The sequence below is a fragment of the Panthera pardus genome, unplaced genomic scaffold (assembly GCF_024362965.1).
Source record: "Panthera pardus isolate Hobbes unplaced genomic scaffold, ASM2436296v1 HiC_scaffold_12, whole genome shotgun sequence".
In the NCBI taxonomy this organism is placed as follows: domain Eukaryota; kingdom Metazoa; phylum Chordata; class Mammalia; order Carnivora; family Felidae; genus Panthera; species Panthera pardus.
In genome coordinates, this window is record NW_026526677.1 from 97,542,559 (window position 1) to 97,569,199 (window position 26,641).

General features: G+C 52.6%; 1 protein-coding gene across 2 annotated transcripts in view; it reads right to left on the reverse strand.

Annotated features, from left to right (window-relative positions):
• POU2F3 (POU class 2 homeobox 3) overlaps nucleotides 1-24,730 on the reverse strand; it is a 78,951-nt gene extending 54,221 nt beyond the window's left edge. The window contains exons 1-2 of one of the 2 annotated variants that reach the window (XM_019468865.2): nucleotides 24,600-24,730; nucleotides 17,936-18,004 (exon numbers count right to left, since the gene is read on the reverse strand). In XM_019468865.2, the coding sequence (XP_019324410.1) occupies nucleotides 17,936-18,004; nucleotides 24,600-24,627 (97 nt within the window). In that variant the 5' untranslated portion in view covers nucleotides 24,628-24,730. Of the gene's footprint in view, nucleotides 1-4,548; nucleotides 4,712-17,935; nucleotides 18,005-24,599 lie in introns of those variants that run through there. The other variant, XM_019468866.2, reaches the window with a different exon arrangement.
• Between the last annotated feature and the right edge of the window lie 1,911 nt (nucleotides 24,731-26,641).

Consider the following 26,641-nt stretch of genomic DNA (forward strand, 5'->3'; position numbering starts at 1 on the left):
GGGCCATTCCTCGATCAGGCTGAGCCTGGTCCTATGTTAGGGACTTTGTACATGCCATGCCCTGCTCTCCCTAGAAAATATACTCTTGTCCTCTGAGACCACACTCCAATGTCACATCCTCCGTGAAACTTACCAGAAGCAAAATAAGGGATCTTGTCTGTATTTCTGCACTGCTTATTCATACCTCTTATCGCACATATCACATTTTTAGACCCAGTGGGTCCTGTGTCTGTTTCCCTCATGAGATCATGAGCTCCTAGAGGCCAGCATTACTATAGCATCTTTGTACCTCAAGTGCCTAAAAGTGCCCAACACACGGTAGGTGCCGAGCGACCACGTGTTTGATCCAGATTACTAAGAAACTGCTCCCAAAAGAAATCTTTGATTCTGACCTGAGAAAATCATAGGTGCCACCACCTGCTGAAACCTCAATGCATCTTATTTCCAAGCCCTCGCTCCCTCTTTGGAAGGTGGCAGCCACTTGCAAAAAAAAAAAAAAAACCAAAAACCAAAAAACAAACCCAAAAGAACAAAAGAGGGACAGACACACAGAAGGAAGAGTTGGAAGGAAGGACACTGACGTCCAAACTCAGAGGGGAAGCACCTTGCAGAGGACACACAGCCCCAGAGAACTTGAATCAAGACCAAAGCTTGATTTCTCAACTCCTATACTCATACAGTGTTCCTGGGAAAGTCACTGTATGGGATGCCTGGCTGGCTCAGTCGGTACAGCATAGGACTCTTGATCTTGGGGTCATGAGTTCAGCCCCACGTTAGGTGTAGAGCTTACAACAAAAAAATACGCTGCACCCAGTGTCCAACACAGACAAACCAAGCATTCGCCTTTGATCAACGGCTTAGGCAAATAAATAGGTTGGATGCTGATTGAGTTTGGAAGTGATTCAAGGCAGAGTGGGAGACTAAATACAGAAAACTGGATGATAGAATCAGGATTGGAAAATATTTTGGCACCTTCTAAGAAGAAGCCGAAACCAAAAAGGTAAAATGTAACAGGAATAAATGCAAAGCCCTGCACTTAGGTTTGAAAATATCAAGTGTAGGGAGGCCTGCGTGGCTCAGTAGGTTAAGCGTCCAACTCTTTTTTTTTTTTAATTTTTTTTTTAACGTTTTATTTATTTTTGAGACAGGGAGAGACAGAGCATGAACGGGGGAGGGTCAGAGAGAGGGAGACACAGAATCTGAAACAGGCTCCAGGCTCTGAGCTGTCAGCACAGAGCCCGATGCGGGGCTCGAACCCACGAACCGTGAGATCATGACCTGAGCCGCAGTCGGCCGCTTAACCGACTGAGCCACCCAGGCGCCCCTAAGCGTCCAACTCTTGACGTCAGCTCACGGTTCGTGAATTCGAGCCCTGCATCGGGCTCTGTTCTGACAGTGCAGAGCCTGCCTGGGATTCTCTCTCCCTCTCCCTCCACCCCTACCCCGCTTGTACTCTCTCTCTCAAAATAAATAAACTTAAAAAATGATTAAAGAAAATCAACTGTATATATAAAAGACAGGGGAGATTGAATTGTACTCTTAGAAATGCTTAAGATGGTACATTTTATCTTTAAATTTTAGTTTTAAGTTTTATATGTTTTATTACCTCAATAAAAATGAAAAAGAAAAAACTAAAGATTTTTTTAAATCAGGAATTCTGTTTAAAACACTTTAGCCCAGGGGTGCCTGGGTGGCTCAGTCGGTTGAGCGGCCCGACTTCGGCTCAGGTCATGATCTCGTGGTCCGTGAGTTCGAGCCCCGCGTCGGGCTCTGGGCTGACAGCTCGGAGCCTGGAGCCTGTTTCAGATTCTGTGTCTCCCTCTGTCTGACCCCGTTCATGCTCTGTCTCTCTCTGTCTCAAAAATAAATAAAAGTTAAAAAATTTTTTCTTTAAAATAAATTAAAAAAATAAAATACTTTAGCCCAGAAATCTACTTTTCTACTTCATATGGGCAGTCCACTAAAGTCGTCAAATTGCACAAAGTTATACCCAACTATGAGACTATTTGCTACATATGATCTAGCAATCCCACTTCTGGGTATTTATCCAAAGAAAATGAAAACATGCTCTTAAGGAGATATCTGCACTCCCATGTTTACTGCAACATTATTCACAATAGCTACGGTATGGACACAACCTAAGAGTCCATCAATGAATGAATAGATAAAGATATTATTTACACACACACACACACACACATGCACACACACACAGAGGAATATTATTCAGCCATGAGAAAAGAGGAAATCCTGCCATTTGTAAAAACATGGATGGAACTTGTAGACATTATGCTAAGTGAAAAAAGAAAAATAAAAGTACCGCATGGTATCACTTATATGTGGAACCTCAAAACAATGTTTTTAAAGAGTCAAACCTACAGAAACAGAGCGTGAGAGAGTAGAAAAGCAGGGGGGTGGGGGGAGGATCGGGAGAGGTTGGTAAAAGGGTACAAACTTTCAGCTATAAGAGGATGAAGTCCAGGGGTGCCAGGAACACTTGCCTTTAGGTGAAGCCTTCTTTGCAGCATTGCCATGAGAATTAGCTATGAGATTCATTTTGAGTGTAATAATGGTATTATAATGAAGAAGGAAAATGTCCTGTTTTATAGATGCATCCTTGACACATCTAGGGTGGAACTGCTATAATGTCTATAATTTACAAGAAAATATTCCAGCAGCAAGAAAGGCAGAAATTTGGGGCACCTGGGTGGCTCAGCAGTCAGTTAAGGATCTGACTTGGGCTCAGGTCACGATCTCATGGTTCATAAGTTCAAGCCCCACATCAGGCTCTGTGCTGACAGCTCGGAGCCTGGAGCCTGCTTTGGATTCTGTGTCTCCCTCTCTCTCTCCCCCTCCCCTGCTCACACTCCGTCTCTCTGTCTCAAAAAATAAACATTAAGAAAACAATTTTTAAAAGGCAGAAATGTGATGGTTGTTGAGAGTAGGCAATGAGTAGACGGGGAAAACGTCCACAATAAAAATTGTTCGAAAATGGAAAAAGAAAAAAACAATGCTTCAGAAACAAGCGGATGAAAAAATATAGCAAGAAGTTAACAACGATTACATCCATGTGATGGGTGTATGGCTGTTCATTAGCTGTTTTCTCTCTTTTCTCTATGTCTGAAGTTTTTCAAAATAAAAATTTTGTAAGACAATCCAATGAGGGAACATTGGAAAGCACTTGGCACAGGGCCTCGTGCATAGTAAGTGCTTAAATAAATATCAGCGGACTTTTCCTTCCTCTCCAAATATTGGCATGGAAGTGAACCAGGCTCAGCCTACAGCAGCAAAGAACAGAACAGGGTCAGTGGCGAAGCTGCTAGGAAGCAGCTTTCATCTCAGTATGAGAAAGGATTTTGTAAAAAGTGAATTTGCTCAGCCGTGCAAACCACAGTTTCACGTCAACAGAGCTCCCCATTGCTGGGAATATTCAAGCAGAGCCTGCTCGTTTCAGGGATGGGACCGAAGCGGCTTTTGAATCGAGGGACAATTTGATGGCAGGAGGATGTCAGGGAACCTCTAAAATTCCTTCCACCTCGGAAGTCTTTCCCTTCAATGCAGCTGATTGAAATGTACCCCGACCTTTCCTCCCCTCCCAGAAGCGGGTCCCTGTCTGCAGCCCGTGCAGAGGCCCAGAGAGCTCTACTCACCATTTCCCTCTATCCTGTTTGTTCTGCATACACATAAAAGATAAGGACACAGAACGGAGAGGAAAGGCAGAAAGGGCTCAAGAAGGAAGCTTCAGAATCCCCCATTTGGAGGCGTTGGGGGGCAAACGGGTCAGATCTGTGCCAAGCTGGAAGAGCCACCACCTGGAGTCTCTCCAGGCTTCTTTGGGTTCTCGTTGTCCCCTGGCAACCTTTGGGCCATGAGGCTTCCAGCAAGAAAGCAGGAAGAGGGCAAACACCCTGAAACCCTGGCTCAGGGGCCTGGGAAGAGACCTCAGGAGATCATCAGGGCAAGTTCCCTGCCTTTGGGAAGATGAAACATTACTACACACCCCGTTTTACAGGGGAGGAAACTGAGTCTCGCCAGGTTAAGGGATGCGTACCACCTGTGGGGACCCCAGCCCACAGTGGACAGGAGGAGCCCGCCCCAGCCCCCCTGCTTTCCCACCTCTGAGCCCGCAGAGCCTGCTGATTTGCATAGCTTTGGCAAGCCCTGGGATGTGAGTTTGCCTGGGGAGCAATTCTCTGGGGGAGGGAGGGAGAAGCACAGGAATGGAGAACTGTACCAGCAGGATTTTTCACTTCTGCCCGGCAAACAAGGCAGAGTGCTCGGCAACGAGGCTGAACCTCTCCCAGTTCTGGACGGCTCCTCTGCTCTCCAGTTCCGCACCCAGGATAACCCAGTAAGACTCCCAGTGCCACTTTAGAACCACTTGGCAGCTGGCTGGCACTTCCTGGGAGAGCAATTATTAAAGCCACCAGGACCTTGGAGACGCTCCTGGGCAGCCAGCCACCGGAGCCAGCCAGGAGACTTCCCATTGAAACCAGTCAAAGCAGTTTTTTTTTTTTTTTTCCAGGACCCCACAGACACCATGCCTACCTTTTTTGTTACTTGAGATTCCTCCAAGGCACTGGAAGGTGTTGCCTAATGGTCAGCGTTCTGTACAGAGAACACTCGGGAACCTGAGCTCGAGGGTTACTTCAAAGGCTGTTTTACGCCGGACTTTGGGCAAGTGGCTTAATCTCCGTAGCCTTCAATTTCCCTTAAATATTAAAACAAAAAAGTTTCTGTCTGCATTCCTGCCACCTCCTTCGTAGGGGCAAAGAAATGCCCAGGAGGAGCCTGAGGAGGACCCCAGAAGACCCCTGAGGAATGGGATACAGGACCTAGAAAGGGCTCTAGCTTAGGGGTCGGGGAGATCTGGCTCCCAGCTGCCCACTAGCTGAGTGTCCTCAGTCACCTTGCCTCTAAGGGTGTGGACAGCAAGCGCAGGCAAGCCGTGTGGGTGCAAGCCATGCCCAGGGCCGTACCACTGGTGGATCGTTGCACCCTCTTCTTTTTCCTAAAGTCCCTGCTCAGCGACCACCACTGATGGTCAGGATCAGCTGTCCTGAAGAAGCCCATCTGCTAACCCCAGGACAGGGTGACCTCTCAGCTTCCCTTGACCTCTGGCCATCTGTGCCGTTGGGAATTGTCAGGACTTAAAGCTTCTTCCTCCCTGCCCTGAGGTAGAATAGCAGAGCAGGTACCCTCAGGGATTCCTCAGGACGTGGCCTATGTGAGTGAGCCACCTGATGCCTTTTCGCCACATGCACGGCTGGGAGAAGGAACCCCGAAGCCTAGCTCTCTCGCCCCTTCGCTCAGATCAGGAGCCTGGGGCTGAGCCACAGTGGGAACAGGGGCCCCACTGCACCCCTTTGCTGGGGGAGAAGTCCAGCATCCTCCCGGCTCCCTCTGCGATCGGTCAGGTCCAGGTCATTCTGTACAAATGAAAGGCTCCTCATGTGCACGGTCTGCTCTCTCTCTCTCTCTCTCTCTCTCTCTCTCTCTTTTTTTTTGTTAGGAAATGCAATCGCATTACTTCTCAGCCTGAGCCATAGATGGGACTCCCTGGGGCTTCCCTACTTTGCCCCCTCGTCTCCTGCTGGCGGGACACGGGATGCCACACACATCTCCAAGGAGGCCCCAAGTGGGCAGCACCATCAGAGGCGACGCTGAAGGAGCATCTGGGCAGATGCGCCAAATTCCAGAAAGACAGGCCAGGGACTCAGGTCCCTGCGGCAAGGAATGTGGCCAGAAGAGCCAGGTCCCCACCAAAGTCTCCACTCCTAGTCCCCTGAGCCTGGAAAACAATACAAAAATCCAACTCCAAGGGAAGAGCTCTGTTAAATAAGCCTAGTTCTGGCTGCACTAAGGACATCTCAGAGAAGCACTTCAGCTGCTATTTTGCTACCAGAAATTTCTCCGGCTCTGGGGGACTACGGACTCCTAGTGCTATGCCCGCCATTGACAGGTAAGGAAACTGAGTCCCAGACAGGACAAGTGATGAGCTAAAGGTCACACAGGCCACGAACGACACAGCAGGAACAAATCGCCAGAGTTCCAGGACCCAGACTCCAGTCTGCACGACAGCCGGAGGGTTCTTTAAAGGTCAAGTCCAGACGGGCACCACTGTGCCCCTGGCCCAGCCTTAGCAGGGAAGAGGTTGAAAGAGGTTTAAGGTCAGCCAGAGACTGAGCGGCTCTATCCTAGCCCTCTTCCCCGGGGCCAGAGTGAAGGCGGGTGAAAAGCGGTGGGGGATAAGGATAGAAGGAGCTGCCCCAGCGGGCCACTCGGTGGGGCTCCGGCTCTCCCATGGGCACAGATGTCCTTGTACAGCTCCGAGGGGCACGTGTGCAGGAAGAAAGCTGAGGCGGGAGATGCTATCTCACACTTGTAGAACAACTCACACTTCCGAAAGCTGCCAAGGACACACTCTGGTTTCATTCCTTCCTCACGAGTTGTTCTACAGACAAGGAAACCGAGGCTGGGCCCCTCTGCCAGCCCTGGGGGTCACGGAAGGTGGGAGGGGGAAGCAACTTGGACCTCAAAGCTGGCTCCAGGGCCAGTGCCCTTGCCGACACGCAGAGGCTACGGTGAGAGGCATTGGGTCTGTGCCTTGGCTGTGCTGTGCATCTTCTATATCCAGTTTGCGTTTGACCTTCACCTGCCTGTGGGGTCTATCGGGCCGGCCGGAGCTACAGGGCTCCTGTTTTATCAGTGAGCAGAGGCTCGGACAGGGTGGGGCTTGTTATAGGTCACACAGCTGGCTGCTGAGCCCAGACCCCATGACCTTTCCCTCTCCTTTCCTTCTTGCAGGGTAAGGTCTTCCTCTCTTCTCTGGGGCTGGAGGAAGCCGCCTCTGAGGGAAGGGCGCTGGGGAGAGGGAGGAGGCTTAGTCCAGTGAAACGACAAAACAAAAACAAAAAAGGACAGAGGATATAGCCCCCCGGGGCGGGGAAAGCGTTCCAAAAGAAATGTCTGGTCTCAAACCCCCACTGTGACCTTGGGAAAGTCATTCCCCTTTTCTGACCCCAGTCTCCTTCCCCATAAAACAGGAGAATAGGACTGGATCAGAGAATTTTCAAACAATTTGGCATCAACACACTGTTTTCAAATAATAAGGAATAATTACTAGCTGACATTTATTGAGCATTTACTACGCACCAAGCTCGGTAATAAACGTTTTACACACATGCACCATTCAACCCTCAAAACCGCCCAGTGAGTAGGTGCTTTTATTACCCCATTGTACAGATGGGGGAACTGGGGGCTCAGAGAGGTTAATCAACTTGCCCAAGGTTACTGATTAGTAAATCACCGAGCAGAAACTCAAACCCAAGTCCATCTACCAGGCAAAGGCTGTCCATGCTGCCTCACGCCATTCACAAACGAAGCCTCATACGCAGTTGCCGCAGAAGCTGGCAAGAAATAAAAGACTTTTGGATTTTCCAGAACTATCAGCGTCACCTAATCGCATTGAATCTGGCCTGTCTCTTGGCACTGGATCCTGGGGTGGGGGTGGGGGGGGGGGGAGGGCGCGTCTCTCTACCAGCTCCCTTCCCTTCTGTCATTTCCGTATCTCCTGAGAAATAAAGACAGACTTGAGAGCCAGGATCAGTACGAGGAGCCCACATGGGTTGAGCTGGGCAGGTGCTCAGTGGGGAGGCCAACCTAGCTTTGAGAGCTGCTCCTGGGGCCCTTCCCTGAAGTGTGCTCCCCGCTCCCAAATGCAAACGGCCACAACAGTGTGTTGGCCAAAGCGGATGGATTCATGGGCAGGTCTACTCATAGTCCTCATGGAGGTTCCCTGGACTGGCTGTCGAGTCCCCGCTCCACTCTGTGGACACTTCATGCTTCTGACACTGATTCTAGCGAACAGCATTACTCTACGGCAGGCAGTGATGTACGTGTTTCAGTTTAATGCTGACCCATTTAATCCTCACAGCACCCTCATAAGGTAGGTACAATTACTACCCCCATTTTACAGACTAGGCAACTGAGCAGCGAACCATCAAGGAACTGGCCCAAGGTCATAAAACTAGTTAGCAGAGAAGCTAGGATTCACATATAGACTCCGGCTCCAAAGTCTACACTCTTAATGACTGTACCTTGGTGCAATTCACCTCATTCAAAGCATCTTACAAATAATAACTGGGGTGTGCAAAGGATCAGAGTGCTCTCAGATCACAGCATCTTAGAGCCAGAGGTGATTTTTCGAGACCCTCAAGTTCACACCTGTCATCCAATGCACGACCTCCAGGCCCAAACATGGGAAGTGCTTGTCTAAGAGAGCAGGTTGGTGACAGAGGCCAGAATCCATCTGTCCTCACATCTCCTCGGCCAAACAAGAGAGGGCAAATTGTTTTTTCCAATTTCACAGCTAGAAAAACCGAGGTGGCCAGTCTGTGGTCGCCAGAGGGAGGTGGGCCTGAGCCCAGAACTAGAACACACGCCAGGGGTGCTCCGAGCTCAAGCATCCTCAGCACATGGAGGGGTAAGCGGAGTCCAAGGGCAGGAGGGGGACCTCGCTGGTTCTTCCAGGAGGCAGAGGCCAGTAGCACCCAGCCCAGCCTGACCACCGTCAGCTCTCCAGAGGCCTGCGGAGGAGGGGCGGGAGGGAGTCAGCCGACTGCCGCCTCCCTTTGATAACTTTGAGCCTGGGGCAGACATTTGCCAGCCAGCTTCACCCCCTTTGTCCGAGCTTCCCTCCTCAAGAAAACCTTAATCATCCTCATTTGAATTTCAAATGACCTCTCCCCTCTCCCCCTCCCCGCCCCAACAGGCTTTGAGGCAGGGATATGGAAATTCACCCTGCAGTATGGAAATCATCGCCCTATGCAAATCGGGCGCCAAGACCCCATCGTCATAGCAACCACTGGGTTTCCTCTCCTTTCGGCACCTCTCTGGGCTCTCAGGTTTAGATTTTTTGTTCCTCTTCCCAGCCCGACCAGGTTAGGGGGCGGGGGAGGGAACAAGCCCCCTGCTAGGGTCCTTGCTGGGGCTCAGGGCAGGCAGGTGGGGCACCCCTAACTAAGGTGCCCGGCGGGGCCCAGACCTGCCAGCCTGCCTGCGTTTCTCTCAAATCTGGACCCAGCTTACCCAAGCGAGGGTCAACCGCTATGTTTTTTCCTGGGCTGGGCTAATCCAAGGATGGGCTAGGTGTTGGTGGGGAAGTTCTGGAGTCTGGAAGACAGAGAAGGGCCCCCAAAGGGGGCGGCGGGAGAGGGGAGACCTAGCCAAGGTACCAGTGGTAGGAGATGAAAAGCCCAGCGTGGAACCTATATGTAAAATGTCATGCAAATGAACACCTATTATTTTTTGAGTCAACAGCATTGGTGCTTTTTGGGAGATGCCAGCAGCTCAGTTTCCCATGCTCCTGGCGTAGCACAAAGGCCTGCCCAGTGCCCTACTGTTACCCCAGAAGAGCTCCCCAGTGAGCACCAGCCCACGGAAGAGGCAGGAGGGGACTGAGAAGTCAGTGGCTGAAGTCTCTAGAAATGAAATGCCGCAGCCCGAGGGCTCAGCTCATTCTCCGAGCCTGCCCTGCCCAGCCAGACCCTCGGGCTCCAGTGAGGGGGACCTAGCCCTAGCTGGGGTGACCTCATACAGCTTCCTTTTTTTTTTTTTTTTTTAATTTTTTTTTTCAACGTTTTTTATTTATTTTTGGGACAGAGAGAGACAAAGCATGAACGGGGGAGGGGCAGAGAGAGAGGGAGACACAGAATCGGAAGCAGGCTCCAGGCTCCGAGCCATCAGCCCAGAGCCCGACGCGGGGCTCGAACTCACGGACCGCGAGATGGTGACCTGAGCTGAAGTCGGAGGCTTAACCGACTGAGCCACCCAGGCGCCCCATACAGCTTCCTTTTTAAGGATGCTCAGCTCCGATCCCCTCCCTCTCCTCCCAAAGCTGCTTCTCCCTCTCAGCGACTCTTCCTAAGGATGGGTGATCGCAGACAACGCCCTTCACAGGGGAGGTGGTTCCAACACGGGGTGGTGGGGGGCACCCACTAGCAAGTGCTGGCCTGAGGCCCTGCCATCCTGTCTCCCCGGTACCTCCGGCAGGTTCACACCCCGCCCCCCCAACCACGAACCCCAGCCTGCCTTTGAAAGCGCAGCCTCTGCCAGCAGGGAAGATTGCCAGTGGGTGCACCCCCCGTGGGCCAGAGGGCTTCGAGGTGGAGATTTTGTGAGCGCGGTTGTGTAAGCGGGTCTGTCTGTGAGCCAGCGGGATGGAGGGGCGTTTCAGTTGCCTGGACCTGGGCTGCTCTTCAAGCCCCTAAAACCCATCCCAAGTGGGGAGCTCGTTTCTCCTTAAATTCTTTTTTCCCCATTCCGTCAGCACTTCTCCACACCAGGTGTTCTTTGCCCTAATTGTTTCTTGAGGAAGAGGGTGGACCCGAGGGACCAAAAGCATTTACTCACACTTGGGAGGGTGAGGGTGGGCTGTAAGTTTTGGGCACTTTAATGAAGGGCTGAGGCCCAGCAAGTCGAGGTGGCCCGAGTCTCCCACTGTGCGCGCGCGGAGGGTGGGGTGTCATCCACCCCTGCCAGCAAAGGACAGCCGGGGACCAGCCTCTCCTGCTAGATCTCCTCGTCATCGCACCCAGGACACCCACAGCGGGAGGGGAGGAGTGTGGAGAAGATCATAAGATATACCCAAGGTCGGACGTACCCACCGCTCATGGCATGTCAAGGGGCAGGGACGTTCTGAGACACAGTGCAAACTCCTCTAAGTCAGAGCACCCCAAAATGTGCTCCAACAGCCCGGGCCGCTCCGTGAACTGTTTGCGAACGTCCGAGACCAGATACATACAAACATAGGGAGTGAGTTTAGAAATGTTCACAGCAACCCAAGCTTGGGATGAGTGGGTTCTTGCTGTTGATGGCAGGTATAGACTAGTTGGGGCCCTGTCGGACGTGTGTGGTGGGTGTGATCTGTGGTCCCGCACGGTAGGACCGTGTGCCGGTCGGTGACAGACTAGAAGCAAAAACACCTGGCCCTGTACCCCCAGATCCTTTGAGCGGCCACGCTGTAAGGAATGGCCACTAATAAAACCACGGGGGTGGTAAGAGACGTCACGTGGGGGCTCCGCTCTGGGCTCTCTTTCTTTGTCCCCTCTAAGGCTGAAGAGAAAGGAAGTCCACGAGCTTCCGGGGGGGGGGGCAAAGATGGAGGCAAGTGTGGTGGGGAGCCACTTCCTTCAAGAGACCCCCCCAGAATGACAAGGGCTGGTGCCAGGTAGGGCTGGCCCGGTCACCTGTGGCTCATCTGGGCAGCACGATCCTGCCTTGTTTGCCCTGGGGACTTGGGTTTGGGAATCGAGGATGGACAACAGTGAGTGGAAAGGATAGCTGCTGTAGTTGTTTTGTTCGCTAAGGTTCTCTGACGGCTACAGGCAGACAGGCAACTCCGGGTACAGACTGCTCTCCTGAGATTTCTGGCAGTCGGAGCCACAGTATGAAGTGTGGGTGGTAAGTTAGTACTTACTCCCTGTCCCAGAAACTAGAAACACTCTGGTTTAGAAGGCTGTAACAAGAGGCAACAGGCTTACGCTGCAGTGTAGAAGGGCTCGCGCAAGAGGGGAGGAAGGACTTCTAGGCGCTGAGGATTGTATCCCACAAGAACAAGTGGCCGAGAGAAATTATGGGGTTAGCTTTTCTTTGCTTCCTTTTTTTTTTTAAGATTTTTTTTAAGTTTCTTTTTTTTGTTTTTAATTTTTTTGAATGTTTATTTATTTTTGAGAGAGAGAGAGAGAGAGAGCGAGCATGAGCGGGGGAGGGGCAGAGAGAGAGAGGGAGACACAGAATCCGAAGCAGGCTCCAGGCTCTGAGCTGTCCACACAGAGCCTGACGCGGGGCTCGAACTCACGGACGGCCAGATCATGACCTGAGCCGAAGTCGGACGCTCAACCGACTGAGCCACCCAGGTGTCCCCCCCCCCTTTTTTTTTTAAGATTTTTTTTAAAGTTTGTTTAGTTTTGAGAGAGAGAGAGACAGAGTGTGAGCAGGGCAGGGGCAAAGGGAGACCCAGAACCCCAAACAGGCCCAAGGCTGTGAACTGTCAGCACAGAGCCCGATGTGGGGCTTGAACTCACAAACCACGAGATCATGAACTGAGCCGAAGTCAGACGCTTGCCTGACTGAGCCACCCAGGCGCCCGGGGGTTAGCTTTTCTTAAGGACAGAGGACAGATGAGGAAAGAAAACCTAACAGTAGATCCCTTCATTCTCCAAGGATGGTTTTGAAATGTCCCCAAGGGAACAGAGAGGCATGGACAAGAATCCCTACATCCCCAGAATCCTTACATCCTCAAGAATTCGTATCAGCCCCCCCTGGACACTTGGAAGGACTGTGGGGTTTCAATTTTCTCTTCGAGAGAGGTGAGGACAGAGCAGGTGCAGACTGGGCCACAGGACGAGCACCACCCGGGGCAAATCCTAGAGCCCACGAATCCATTCTCTTCCTCTTCCTCTTCCAGCTCCCCCCTCCCATTACAGCGAGGAAACTCAAGTCTAGGGCACAAGTTGACTTGTCCCACATTCCTCAGTGACAGAGCTTTGTCTTGTCTCCTGAACGTTTCTGATAATTATCAACCGAAATGATGGATTGTATTGGTGCACTGGCACACACTTTGCGAAGCACGCTCATACCCACTCCCATTTAATCACGAAAAGGACGGGTGTGTGTGTGTGCACGTGTACCTCGTTTAGAACGGGCTGTCAATAGGAGACGATTCTTCACCTTCCCCTCAAGTACTTCGTAGATGACTGCTGTCCTCTCGGTCATTGAAAGGATATTTGTGTTCCGTAAATATTTGGATCAAAAGCCACAGACATCTCTAAAAGGCTTCTGCCAGTTTCTGCCTGGAACCTCGCTTCTTGGTTGTCTTGAGACAGTTTCTTTACCCTCGGCTTCTTTTCTTGGGGACTCAGTAGGGTGGAGGTGGCGAGGAATGAATTGGTTCAGAGGGACTTTGTAGTCTTGGGTCAGTTACTTATTCTTCCTGTGGGGTCTCATGAGAGTCACTAGCCTGTATGCACCCCCCCCCCCGCCGTGATCATGCCCATTCCTTCCTAAAACCATGTTGGAGGTTCTCAGGGTGACGCGCAAAGGGTCCCCAAACAACTAAGATGCCTTGGCGGTCCTTCTGGAAGGTGGGGCAGGGATTAGTCCTGCCACCTCACAGACAGGACAACTGAGGGTGGAGAAGGGCAGCAGGAATGGACAAGTGACTCAGCTCAGCCCCTCCCTCGTCTCTAGCTCCCTGGCTTCCCCTGGCCCCCCTCACAGGATTCTTCCTTCCCATATCTCCGAGCAGGACAAGGGGGCCAAGGAATTTGCTCCCCTCTTGTTTGGGTTTGCAAGCCCGCCTCACTGCCCCCTCAAAGGGTTGGGTCGGGGGAGACTGGTGCATTGGTGAGGCCGGCTCAGGAGGAGAGAAGGGAAGGAGAAATTCTCTCTGTGGCCAGATTCTCACCCCTGCCTCCAGTTCACCAGAGTTCCTGCTCTTTCCTGGCAAGCGTGTTTTGGTCCCAGACAGGGCTTCTGCCTCTTGGACTAGACCAACCCACCTTCCAGAGGCTTGGCTTCCCTCCAGCCCCTCTGACCAGTGCCACCCTCCACAATCTTGGCATCTCTCCTGATGTTACCACTTTCTTCTGTCCTCTATCCCTGGTTCCTGTGTTGGTCCCCAGTCTTCCCACCACCATCTTGGGGTAGAAAGTCACCAGGAAGACCCAGGTTTGATTCTGTCATTTGCTAGGTGTGGGATCTTGGGAAAAGCAGGGAACATTCTTTCCCATCACCAGCCTCAGTTTCCTCTTCAAAGTGGGATGATGATATCTACCTGCACCAAATTGTTGTAAAGGCCAAATACATTAGGTGCTCGAGTGAGCTCTTTTATTTAAAAAAATTTTTTAATGTTTATTTATTTTTAAGAGAGAGAGAGAGTCAGAGCATGAGTGGGGGAAGGGCAGAGGGCCACGGGTAGAGAGGGAGGGCTCCACACAAAGGAAGACTTCCCATGAATACAGGACGTGGAAAGTGATGGCAGAGAATTTGGAAAAGCAGAACGTGTACACTGTTTTCAAGGTTCAGCTCTTAGACATCATCCAGCCCAAATCCCTCTTTTATGGGAGGAAGATAAAGGTCCCAGTGGGGAAATGTTTGCCCAATAATCTGCAGGGAGTTAATGGCAGAGCCAAGATAAGAATCTAATGGAGTCAGACAGGCCTGAGTTTGATTCCTGGTTAGAAGCTGTATGATCCTGGGCAAATTAGTTTTCCATTCCTTTTTTATTTATTTTTTTGTTAAATTAATCTCTTTATTTTGAAAGAGAGAGAGCACGCACGCATGCTCAAGCAGGGGAGGGGCAGCGAGAGAGGGAGAAAGAGAATCCCGAGCAGTTCGGAGCCTGGCATGGGCCTCGAACTCGTGATCCCTGAGATCATGACCTGAGCCAAAGTCAAGAATCAGATGCTTAACTGACTGGACCACCCGGGTGCCCCTAGTTTCTCATTCTTCAGCCACAGTCCCCTCATTGATAAAAACAGGGACGGTAAGAGTGAAATGAGATGGTGAGTGTGAATACACATACAGGTGCCCAGGTGTGGGGAAGAGGCTCTGTGAATGTGGCCGGACTTTCTCTCCTTTTTTCCGTGCCCACCGTATTTGTCCTTGCCTGTGTTTGAGGCTACATGGTGACCAGTGTGGTCTAAAGTCCTAAGGTTAGCCGTTTGGATGCTTAGGCGTTGTCAGTTACAGACCTGGGGGCTTGTGAAATGTGGGTAAGCCTGTGTATTTTTATCGACCACTCAGTACCCAATTGAGAACAGAAAAAAAAAGTGTTGTCAGTCTCAGGAACGAAGGGAAAACAACAGTCAGGGAAATAAAAGAAAGGATAGAAAAGCTAATGATTCAGAAATCTAGAAACTTGGCTTCAGTCCTCTCTTGGTGGCGGGGGGAGGTGGTGTAGGAAGAGGACCGAACGGGATAGGAAGCTTCTCTGGTCCCTAGCGCTGCCATAGAGATACTCTGAGGTCTTCGGCAGTTAGTTGATCCTCTGTCCGCGCTTCGGCTCCTCGTAAGCAGGAGGAAACGGAAGAATGAGCTGCCTGCCAGGTCTCTGCCAGCCAGGAGGTCTGTGTCTGGACCTGAGAATGCTCTCCTTTGCAGTCCTAGCCTGTGTGGATGGGGAAATGCCTTCCCTTTCCCAGTTCCCAACCCTCGTGCCCCTTGGGGATTTCACACAACACAGAAGGTGCTCTCAGGGAGCTGGGGGTTTCTAGGTCACCTTTGTTTGTAGTTCCTTTAAAACTCAGAGACAAACCACCCCCTAATTCATGCACTGCTGGGAAGGGGAATCTGCCTTTTAAAAATCCAAAGGAAGCCATTTAACCAAGTTGGTAACCATTGTGACTCATAATAAGCTTTTCTCTGTAAAAAATGAGTCAGAATGACTTTCCAGGAAGTTTGGTTACTTTAATTAGCTAGCTCTTTTTTCTTGCCCTTAAAAACCTACAGTAATTTGATGATCACCTAAGTATGGGTGCTACCAGCCACGGCGCTGAGTCCCTAGAAGTAAAGAATCTAGGGGGTGAAGTTCCAGACAGCACAAACTTCTTGGTCTCCATGGAGTAGAAGAAGACCCACACAGAATCCTTTGCTGAATGTGAAATGAGAAAAACCAGCCTCCAGGGCTGACCCACTTGGCCTGACGAGAGGGGCACCCCAGCTACCGGGAGCCCCAAAGTGCTTAGCCCTGATGTGCATGCATTCTGTAAACTACAGAACACAGAATCGTGATGATGCCATCAGAGGTAATGATCACAGTGGCCATGTGTCAAGCACCATGCTAAACATCATTGCAGTGAGCTCTCAACCCACGCGCTAAGATGGGCATTAATTGCCCCCCCCCCCCGTACAGAAATGACGAGGCTAAATTAACTTATCAGATCATACAAGTGGTGAGCAGCTAAGCTGTGATTTTTACCCTAGGTCTGTGTGATTCTAAATCCATACCCTTCAAAGGTCTTCTATTCCTGCCTCCTAAGGAGGCAAAGTGGCTGGTAGAAGGTCACGTATGAAACCGGAGGACAATCAGATTCCCAAAGTCCCAGCTAATGTTCGGATTCTTTCTCCTTCAACTTAGTCTGCACCTAGCTCCCACGGTCCCAGAGAGGAGGCTAGAAAGCGCTCGGTTTATCTCTAACGCCTTAACCTTCCTAACCCCCACCAGGGATCTGAACTCCATTTCTCCCCTGGCTCACCTCCTAGGGTTCCACGTAGCTCCTTCCCACTCCCAACACTGTTACCCTGAACTTGGTTGCATCACTGGTAACAGTACACCCGTGCCAGCCTGCGAAGTGTGGTCTTCCCGCACTGGCACTCTCTTAGTTGTGGCCCCACACACCGGGGGCAGTACAGCTGGCCCAGGTGAGCAGAGGTGGCTCCCGCCAGCCTGCTACCAGGAAAGGGCCACCCAACTTCTCCTGAATAGTGGCTTCTGGAGTCTGATTCTTGTCCAGGGAAAAGGCTGTGCCTACCACTCTCCAGCTGAACTGATTTTAAAGCCTTGCTCAAGTTCTTCAGGTTGGAGGGAATTTTCTTCTCAACCGGGGAGAAAATGTGCCTCCTTCCACAGACCCTCAGTAAAACATACTCAGCGGTTAAATCCATTGAAAATTGAGTGGAACTGGCCCGTATTCTCCTAGCCCAGCTGTCCGTGCTCACAAAGCAAAATATAAAACCTACAGCTCCAATGCGTATTGCTACCCGTGCGATAGGCATTGTTTCAATACTAAATAGGGCGGCAGAAAAGCTTAGGGTAAACGTATCCTCCAGATGCCCCCGACAAGACCCCCAATTATCTTGCCCTCGACCCAAGCTTCTAGAATGGAACTAGACTGCACCTGAAGACTTGGGAAAAGAGTTTAGCTCTGGGGGACATTGATTCTCTTCCACTTCTAATTTCTATGTCTCTAATGATCCAGATGAAAGACTAATTGAGGTCTTGTTGGAAGGCTATTAAAGTTATTTGGTGGTGTTACAATTTATACTCATGTTTCTCTAAGTTCTTTTTAATTATATGGAGCTTTCAAAGCAAAGCTTGGACGGTGGAGTTAAAAGCAGAGTGCTACGAAACTTTCTTCTCAATTCTTTCCTGTCCTCTTTCTCTTCTTCACAAAGCAAAGTCATCTCCAGGCACCAAGCCTTTCTTTCTGGGTCTATTTACCACCCACATGCACATAATTTGGCCTCTTGGCTTGTTCCTTGCCTAGGCCTATTGAGAAATCTGGGGTTAAAAGGCCTTAATCCCCATCTACTGAAGGCAGGTCATGCTTTCTATCAGTCAGCAGCAGCTAGAAACACAGCCTGGTGCTTCTAAGGGTGTTGGAATGGCATATCAAAAATCTGTCTCCGGGCGCCCGGGTGGCTCAGTCGGTTAAGCGCCCGACTTTGGCTCAGGTCATGATCTCGCAGTTTGTGAGTTTGAGCCCCGCGTCGGGCTCTGAGCTGTCAGCACAGAGCCTGGAGCCTGCTTCCGATTCGGTGTCTCCCTCTCTCTCTCTCTGCCCCCTGCCCTCCTCATGTCTGTCTCTGTCTCTCAAAAAGTGAATAAATGTTAAAAAAATAACAAAAATAAAATAAAATAAGTCAGTGTCTTCCCTAACTTTTCTGTTTCCATTTTGTTTTGAGGATCTGGCCCTTTCCTAGACTAGTCCCAGAGATTGTGTTCCACCCTAGACCAACATCTAGTGTTGAAAGACTCCAGGGGCATATCCCATGTCTCTAAGGAATTCCTTCATTTCCTAAGACTCTCAGCTTTGGGGTCTGATTGGCCGAAAGACTGAGTGAGAAAAAATACCGCATTGTTCGATGATTTTCAAGAACTCTCTCCTGCCCGGGCTTTCTTGTTGCAGTCCCCAGAAGAGAAGACCCTTACCTGTCTCCACCTGGCCGAGGGCACTTCGAGCATCCGTGGAATCCGCTACATCCCCACTCATCTTGATATCTGCAGGGAAAACACAACTGATTTTAATAACAGGTCACAATTTGTCTTGCTGTGACATATGTGGCTTTAGCTAAACAGCAAAGATGAATGTGTAATTACAACAACCATCAGACTTTCAAATTCCTGATTCCCCGAACATACAATCATTAGAATATTCATGAGCTCAGGGCACAAATCCCCTCCTCCCAGGCTTGCCTCCTTTCCCTGGCCTTTCTTCCCCCTCCCCACAGCTACTGTGGGATCTCTCACCTTTTGCATCCTTCATGGCCACTTCCTTCAATCACCAGTCTCAGTTGGTAAAAATTTAACAAGGGGAGGGGTACAGCGAGGTGGGGGGTGGGGGAGAAGGCTTCCCATTTTCAATCCTCGTTTCCTTTGGGATCGGGGGGATTTATTTTATTTTATTTTTGTAAGTAGCGTAAGAAATATCTGTCTCTCCCTCACCCCTGCCCTGTCATAACCCTACCCTGGGGGTTAAGAGTACCCTTGAGCCAAGGCTTGCCTTTCTCACCTTTCTTGCCCAACTCCTGCCCCTGTTCTCTGTCTGGCTCTCGGAGGTCTGCCCACCGTCTGGGGATGAAATCCTAGCCCCTGTGTGGCCCCTCCGGAGATCCTCTCCTCTGGGGATCCTTACCTTCTTTCCTACTCCTTCAACGTGCTCAGTGAGAAAGGGATGGTGGGTGGGTCAGTGCCCCGCAGAGAGAGAATACCTACACCAGGCCTGATCTCAGCCCCCTGGTGCTGCTGGTCCGGCCTCTCTGCCCTGCTTCATTTCAATAAATTAAACATTTACCCTTAACAGACAGCTGCCACCACCTAAGAGGCCCCTAAGTCTCCTCCAGGATCAGCAGAGAGAAGCAAAGAGGCAACTTTGAACTAACTCACTCTTCTCAGCTCCTCTCCTTATTAAACCACCCAAATACTGAAGCCGTTAAAGACAGAAGAATATTTTATTCAAATCGTGTTGACCCCCCCCCCCCCACACACCACCCCCACCCTCTTCTCTGGGGCAGCACTTTAACTCTTTCAAACCAGATAAAGTCTTGGTGAGGCAATTTGCATAGCCGGCTCCCCAGCCAATCCCAGTGAAGCAGGCAGTCTTAATTTGCATCAGGTAATCAGGCAGTTGGCAGTGTGGACCCCGGAGGTCTGGAGATGATCAGGATGAGGAAAAAGGGCGGACCTCTGCCCCAGGAAAAACGGGGGGGGGGGGGGGGGGGGGTGGTGAAAAAACTACTTTTTTTTTTTTTTAGGGCAATGATGTGTGTGGCTCTGGCAGAGATTTCCATTGTGGCCCCTGGGGGTGTAGTGACTATAGTGCAGGAGGGGTGACTGCCATGCCAAGCCAGACAGAGACGGAGTGGGGTGGGGGGGGCATGTGGTGGGGGGCAGATTCAGACAGAGGCTCTCCAACCCTTAGAACAACCCAGAAGCAGAGGCTGGGATAAGCAACTTTAGGAGCCACCGTGACTTGAGGAATATTTTGAGACCCGCCAAAGCGATGACTCCCAGGTAAATGCTCGGAGCCCCACGCGGCCCTCTCTAGACAGCCACGCTGGCCTGCGCAGTCACAGACCCTGAGGGCAGACCCTGCACCCCTACCCACTGCACTACGTTTAGGAAGGCATTTCTTGAGCCTAACGTAAGTCCTTCCGGCTGCAGTTTGAAACTTTCTGTACAGTCTGTCGTGCGTCAATATGCAGAATAACTAGCGTGGGTCACCTGGATGCATCTGCAAAGGGCTTCAGCTGCGGCTCACCTTCTGCTCCAATAAAGAAGTGGGCTTTGCTTCGTTCCACCCCTGGAGCTGGGCATTACCAAACACAGATCTGCTCAGCTCACACTCCCCCATAGGGATTCTACAGGGGTGCTGAGGAAGAGGTCTGAGACTGCCCGGAAGGTAGGGGAGGGGGCAAGTCCTCCCCTTCAGGAGTTTTTTTTTAACCTGCTTCCGTAGCAGACGGAATTGAGAGCACTGGTTTTGGTGGCAGACAGACCTGGATTAAAAACCCAATGCTATAGTTAACTAGCTGGGGGACCCCGGCTCCCTATTTGAACCTCAGTTTTCTCAAGTAAAAAAAAAAGGGGGGGGGGAATAATGCTCCTTCCTAGAGTTCTTTCAAGGAGCAAACCAAATGCTGAATGAAAACTGCCTGGCTCAGTTCCTGGTGCAAAGTAAGCATGGGATAAATGAATGAACTAAACAGATACCTCAGCTTTATGTTAGCCCCCTTCTCCCATAACAAGAAATAGCTTTTGGTTTTCTGTCTCGGCGCTATTGTAATCTGCCCTTTACCTGGAAAGCCTTAGGCGTCCTCCAAATGCTGACTTCACAGGGAAGGAGCTCATGGGGACAGTAAGAGTTTAAGAGGCAGTAAGGCTGGGATTGATGACCAGATTCTCAAATCAACCTGTTTCCAATTCCTGACATTTAAGCAGGGTAACTGTTGAGCTAAACCATAATTTCATGCCCGTAACCCAGACTCCCTTCTGACACCCTTTCCCTGCATCGCCTTTAAATATAGCCAAGAGTCATCTCACATATCCTTTAAATTAGCTTAAAAGGTAGTCCTAATCATGTCTAAAAATGACTTTCGAAGGAGGCAAAGGGCCGTACTCTGCCAGGACATCTTCTCGTTTGATGTACCCACACGGGAGCGACATGGTGACGCTTGGGGATTGGACAGGGATTGGAGCCTGAATGGAGGGGCAGACTGAGATGATCTACAGAAGCCCTTCAGAAGTCCCACAGGATGCTAAGATACTGAGAACCAGTTCTTGTGGGTAGGAGGCTGATGGGTGGGACGAGCTCTTGGGTCTCAGCCTAAAAATGGGCCAACACCGAAACTCCCCAAGCCACCATAGCCGAATGCCTGTCTGACAGCACTAGCCGGGGGTTGAGTGAGAGAGGTGTGGGGTGGGGCTAGCCTTCCCGGCTGTTCTTATCTCTGCGGGCAGGCGACTGAGTAGGCTCCTGGCCATCACTCCCTTCCCTGGGGAGGCTCAGCTGCTCTGTACATGGATCCGTGTGGATCCCAGTTACCAGACACAAGACCCTCATCTGCCTCACCGGCACCACCACACCCTGAAGCTGGGGCAGGACGTCGGCCTTGCCCTCCCTGTGCCTCGGCATGACCTATGAGCGGCCCCTCTTCACACATCTGTGAATCGGGGTGTGCACGTGAGCCTGAAGGAGCCAAGTCCAAGGGACAGTATTTCTCCCAGGCTACAGGCCGAGTGTCCATAGTGTCCTGAACCCCCAGTTCCAGGCTATGCCGGGAAAGCAGAGAGCCCACCCTTCTGTCTTCTACTGTCCATATCCATCTCTGTGAAGGAGGTCCCTCCTGACTTCTTCCTCACACACTCGCTGACGGGGGCACATCTCCCAGAGGGAAAGCAGGGGGCCCACCCGTCCTACTTCTGAACTACTCATGGCTCGAACTCTTTTCCTGGAGCAGACTTCTCTCACTTCCTCTTCAAGATAAAGCCACTTCCCCTCACAGTGAGATCTTCCAAATCCAAACGGTATTCCCGAGCTGTAACTGGTATCAGCCTGTGAGACTTACCCCAAACCTGACAGGAAACAGCTCACAGTGAGGAGACAGAAAAAGAGACGCCCCGGGGCCAACCCAGTGTCCCCCCTCCATTCCCACTGTTTTCCTCTGTTTCTTCTGTCCCTCCCCAGCTGTCTGCCTGACTCTTATCTACCCCTCTGCCTGTTTTTTTTTTAACGTTTATTTATTTTTGAGACAGAGAGAGACAGAGCACGAATGGGGGAGGGTCAGAGAGAGGGAGACACAGAATCTGAAACAGGCTCCAGGCTCTGAGCTGTCAGCACAGAGCCCGACGCGGGGCTCGAACTCACGGACCTCGAGATCATGACCTGAGCCGAAGTCGGCCGCTTAACCGACTGAGCCACCCCGGCGCCCACCCCCTGCCTGTTTTTGACCCAGGAGTGGGAGGACCCCCCTTGGCTGGGGTGTCCCCAGCTCTGGTGACCTCATCCCTGCTCAAGCGTTCATGTTCCTGGAGAGAGATGGCTCTAGAAAGTACAAAGAGCTGAGACCCAGGCCGACCCGAATCATGGCTTACACCTGGGTCACCGGAGTGGCAAGCTGGGCCGGGTCGGGGGCCACATTGCCTGTGGACCTGAATGCGGGACCCTACTTTTTATGCTCTTATTCTCCCTCCTTTCCCCACCCAAAATGCTCCAGTAAATCAATCGAGGGGGAGTCTCTGAGGGCCCAGGACTGGAAATTCTCAGGGGAAGTGCTGTATGTGAAGAAGCAGCAGGAGACAGAATTACTGGGAGGGAATAAAATAAAACTCAGGAGAGACCAAATGTCCACCCAGAGGATCCTGAACCGAGAGACCCTAGAGAGGGACCCTCCCTCTGCTCTGTGGCAGAGCCCACACTGAAAGACCCCACAAGGATGACCTCAGACTGAAAAGCCCAAGAAGACCCAGCAAGGAGAGCCCTCAAATGGAGACCCAGTCAGAGAGATCCACAGGAAGTCCCAAACTGAGAGATCTCTTTGGGGTGCCACTAAAGGGGAACCAGATACCGCTGAGTGGCCAAGACTGAGAAAGCCATAGGGCAGTGCAGACAGACTAAAGAAGTGGGCTGGGGAGGGGTAAGTGTGGACAGGTGAATCAGGTAACCCACCCATGGTAGATGGGGACCCCACCTTGGGTTTAGCTCAATCTCCCCTTTTGTGTTTGGAACCCCTGCCTCCAGGAGGTGAGTGAGGGAAGGGTCAGCCTGGAGCTTCCTCCAAGGCCAAGGTGTTGGGGGGGGGGCTTGGCCCTCTCCCGGTTGGCCACACAGCTCTCCTCTCTCCGCCAGATCCCTGCTGGGTCCTAGCTGTCCCACTTCCTCGCCCTTCCCCCAGAGCAGGAACCTCCGGGAGACAATGAGGTGGAAAACCCCTAGGAAGTCTCTGATCTTGGCCCTACCGAACTTCCGGCTGAGGGCCCACCTTTCTGAGGTCTTGCTCCCATTCCAGCCTGAGGCTTCTTGGTAGGAAGTAAAGCGGGGAGGACAGAGGATCTGCCCCCCAGGGGTCCCAGCTCCATGTTCCGTGCCACGGGGTCTGGAAACTGACTTCCTCCAGATATTGGATGACACCCAGTTGGATGCTTCCTTTGGCCTCACCTGGCCCTTCCTGACATGTCCTAGCACCTGGGGATCCACTCGGAGTCCACATCTCCCCGGCAGGCTGCCTTTTTCATTCAGCCCCGCCAAGACCAAGTCTGGGGAACTGCGGACCCTGGGTCTCCTCACGTACCTGCTGCTGCCTGTTTTTAGGACTGGTAGGCCCCAGGAAGGGCCAAAGCCTCCAGACTGCTCTGCTCCTTGGGGTAGGTCAGGAAATGTACCTGTCCTCACTCTTCCTCTCTACTCCTCCAGAAAGGAGGAGCGGTACAAAATTCCCATCAGCAGGCCGGAAAGCCTAAGTCAAGGTCACGTGGTGCTGCCCTCTCTCTCTGAGAGGCAAATCGGCGACTTGAAATGACCAAATCCGGTTTGGCCTTCTTCGCCTTGAGTCTGGTCTTCCACTCAAACCCTCCGACCTCCAGAGAGCCCACCCCAACGCCAAGCCCAGCGGCTCAGGATGAAGCAGCTCCTGCCCTAGCCTGCCTGTGGAAGGACGGACCAGCAGGGTGAACGGAGGGGCCCTGCCTCACGCCATGCCCCCATGCCATACACGTAGGGGAAACTGACTCCCGGAGAAGCATCTGCACCTCCTAGGTTCCCTGCCCGGAGCAAAGCGGGGCTTGGAAGCACCCATCCAACAGGTCCGTGTGGCTGGCTGCTCTTCCTCCGGGGTGCCGCAGAGCTCCTAACCAGCCCCTGCACCCAGATTCCCCAGCACCACCATGCACTGGGCCTATAGTACTGCCAAGAGCCACAGAGCGAGTGGGTGGGCACGCCTTCACACATGGGGTCTGCTCCACCTCCTGTCCCCACACCCCTGAGGACAGCAGACTCACCTCTGATACACAGTGACACAGGCTTCCACAAGCCCTAATCGATACGTGTGTGGCATGGCACCCGCCCCAGGTGTGCCCCTGTAAGTGCCAGGCCCCCCTCACCTCTCCTAGCGACCCCCCTCCCCAGACCTTCCAAATGCCCACTTTGCCTCCACTTCCCATAAACGCCTGAGACACAAAACACGTAACGTGTGGATACAAGTACTCTCCTCCCTTACGCACTCCCAGGCCCACACCCCTGGCTGACTGAGTGAGCCATCCTTCTGCAATCAGTGAGCAGGGCAACTTCAGCCAGACTATAACAGCTCAGCACACACAAGTCCCACACATCTGCCAGTCTCCAGACTGGAGGCCTCAGAAGCCCTCCCGGCCCTTACTGCCCCCTCCTCCCCCCCGCCCATTCCCCACCTCTCTTCTTTTCCAGGGGCTCCCCCCCCCCCCCGCCCCATCCAAATACCCGCACCGGCCCCTGGCTGACCCGCTATCCACACTGCCCTCTCCTGGCCGCTGGGGAGTAAGACCCCCGAGACCGGTGCCCCTCTCCTTCGCCCCCGCTGCCCTTCGCGGACACCTGTCGGCGCTCACTCCCTCCGCCCCTCACCTGGGTGCATGGGTTCCAGATTCACCATCCTGCCCCAGGCGGGGCCAAAGCCAGCGCCCCCCCAGGCCCCTCGCGTCTGCCCCGGCCGGGCCCACTGGGAAGCCAGGGTCTCCTTCCTCCCGCCCCCGGCCGCCGCCGCGGTGGAAGCCGCTGCCGGGGCCGTCGCCGCCGCTGTCGCGCGCTCCGCTGCTCCCGCCCGGGCAGCGCTCGACACGGCCGGGATCGCCACACGCCCCAGGTGAGCACGCGGCGCGGCGCGGGGCGGGGGCCGCCGGCCACGCCCCCCCTGGCAGGGCCCCCGCGCCTGGCCCCGGGCCCATGCAAACCGGTGATTTGCATCCGAGGAGCCGGGGGGCCCGGGGGAGGCGGCCGGGGGCTGCTGGCGGGGCGGGTCCCGACCCTGCGGAACACCTGTCTGCCCTAACCCGGCCTGGCAGCCTCTCCCTACCGCGCCCGCAGAGACCCAGACTCCTGGTCCCCCTTTTTAGGAACCCCTGAGGGATTATCCGGCCGGGGCCGGAGCTGGAGCTTCCGTCTGGACGCACTCCCCAAGGGTAAGCGCTGCAAGGAGTCGAGAGCCTTTAGAGAAGCCGTGGGGGACGTTCTGGAAACAATCTGGCTTTGGACTCCTCTCAAGCGCTCACCAGCTGTGTGACAAGAGACCGGGCTCTTCCCCTTCCTGCACTCTTTTCACTCATCTGTAAACCCCCGGCGGGTGCCTATCAGAGCTCGCAGCTATCTGGTTGGAGTTTCACAGGTGGCCGAGCGCACCTAGCCCCCCCCCCCCCCAGTACATCCCCACAACATCCTGGGAGCTAGATGGGGCCCAGCTTCTTAGTCCGTTTTCCGGCGCAGACACCGCCCCTTGCCTGCCCTCCAGGTCCGCGGTGGTCGTGAGGTTCTCGAAGAAGATGATGAGAAAATTATTTACCAGCGTCAGGGGTATGGGGACAGCCACCTGCCTCATCTACAGAGCTGGGAGGTGACTTGTCAAAGGCATACACATCCCTAGTGATGGAGCCTGGCTCAGTCAGGTCTCTGGACTCCCATTCCAATGCTCTTTGTAAGCGCCCATCATGGACTTACCATCTGAGGTCCCCCCATATTTATCCTCTGTTCTTTAGGTCCCAGGAGGTGGCACCAAGGCCAAGGAACCATGTGCCTATAAACCTAGAAAGCCACGAGCACAGGACCTTGCCTTCCTTTCCAGACTGGTGTCCCTACCAACCTACCTTGACCCTAGTCTCAAGGACTATTTCCTGCTCGCAGAACACGTCCGGAGCTTTTCTGCCTCTCTGCCTTGTCTAAGGTGTTCTTTCCAGATGGTATGTTACCCGCCACCAACCCCAATGATCCCTATTACAATATCCAGCATTTATTGAGCTTTGACTAGGTGCCAGGCCCTGAGCTAACCAACACTTTAAAGGCCTCCAATCTCGTCTAGTCCTCATAACAGCTCATAAATGGGGCTGTTATTATTTCCATTTAGCAGGTGGGTAAAGTGAGGCTGAGAGGGTAGAACCTGCCCAGTGTTGCACAGCCAGTAAGTATCAGGGCTCCTGTTCTGAGCACTGTATGCCTACTCCCTCTGCACAGGTCAAATGCCGCCTCCTTTTTCTGATGGTGGAAGTGATCTGATCTTTTACTAAATTAGCATAATGCTTCAATGTTCTTCATAGCCCTTGCGGCGGGTTCTGGGGGGCTTTTCCTATCCTACCTCCCGGTTGTTAACTGACCGGCTGCCCCACAGCACTGAGCACAGTGCCCGTTACACACAGGCTTCGGGGAGAGCCCAGTGGCTGCCACAGTGGCCCCGGAGAAACAGGAAGTCCCAATTAGTACCTGTTGAGGTTCACACAAACCACCCTCCCCCAGTTACATCGTCTTCTCTTCTTCCCACCCTTGGTAAGAGGGAAGAGGACCGTCTTCCTGTTTTCTCTGGCTGGGGTAAGAGATCGGTACAGGCTTCTTGGAGGCCTCCTGAGCCCAGGGACCGCCCCCTTAGGACACCTCTAACCTGTCCCTTCCTTCCCTTCTCCCTC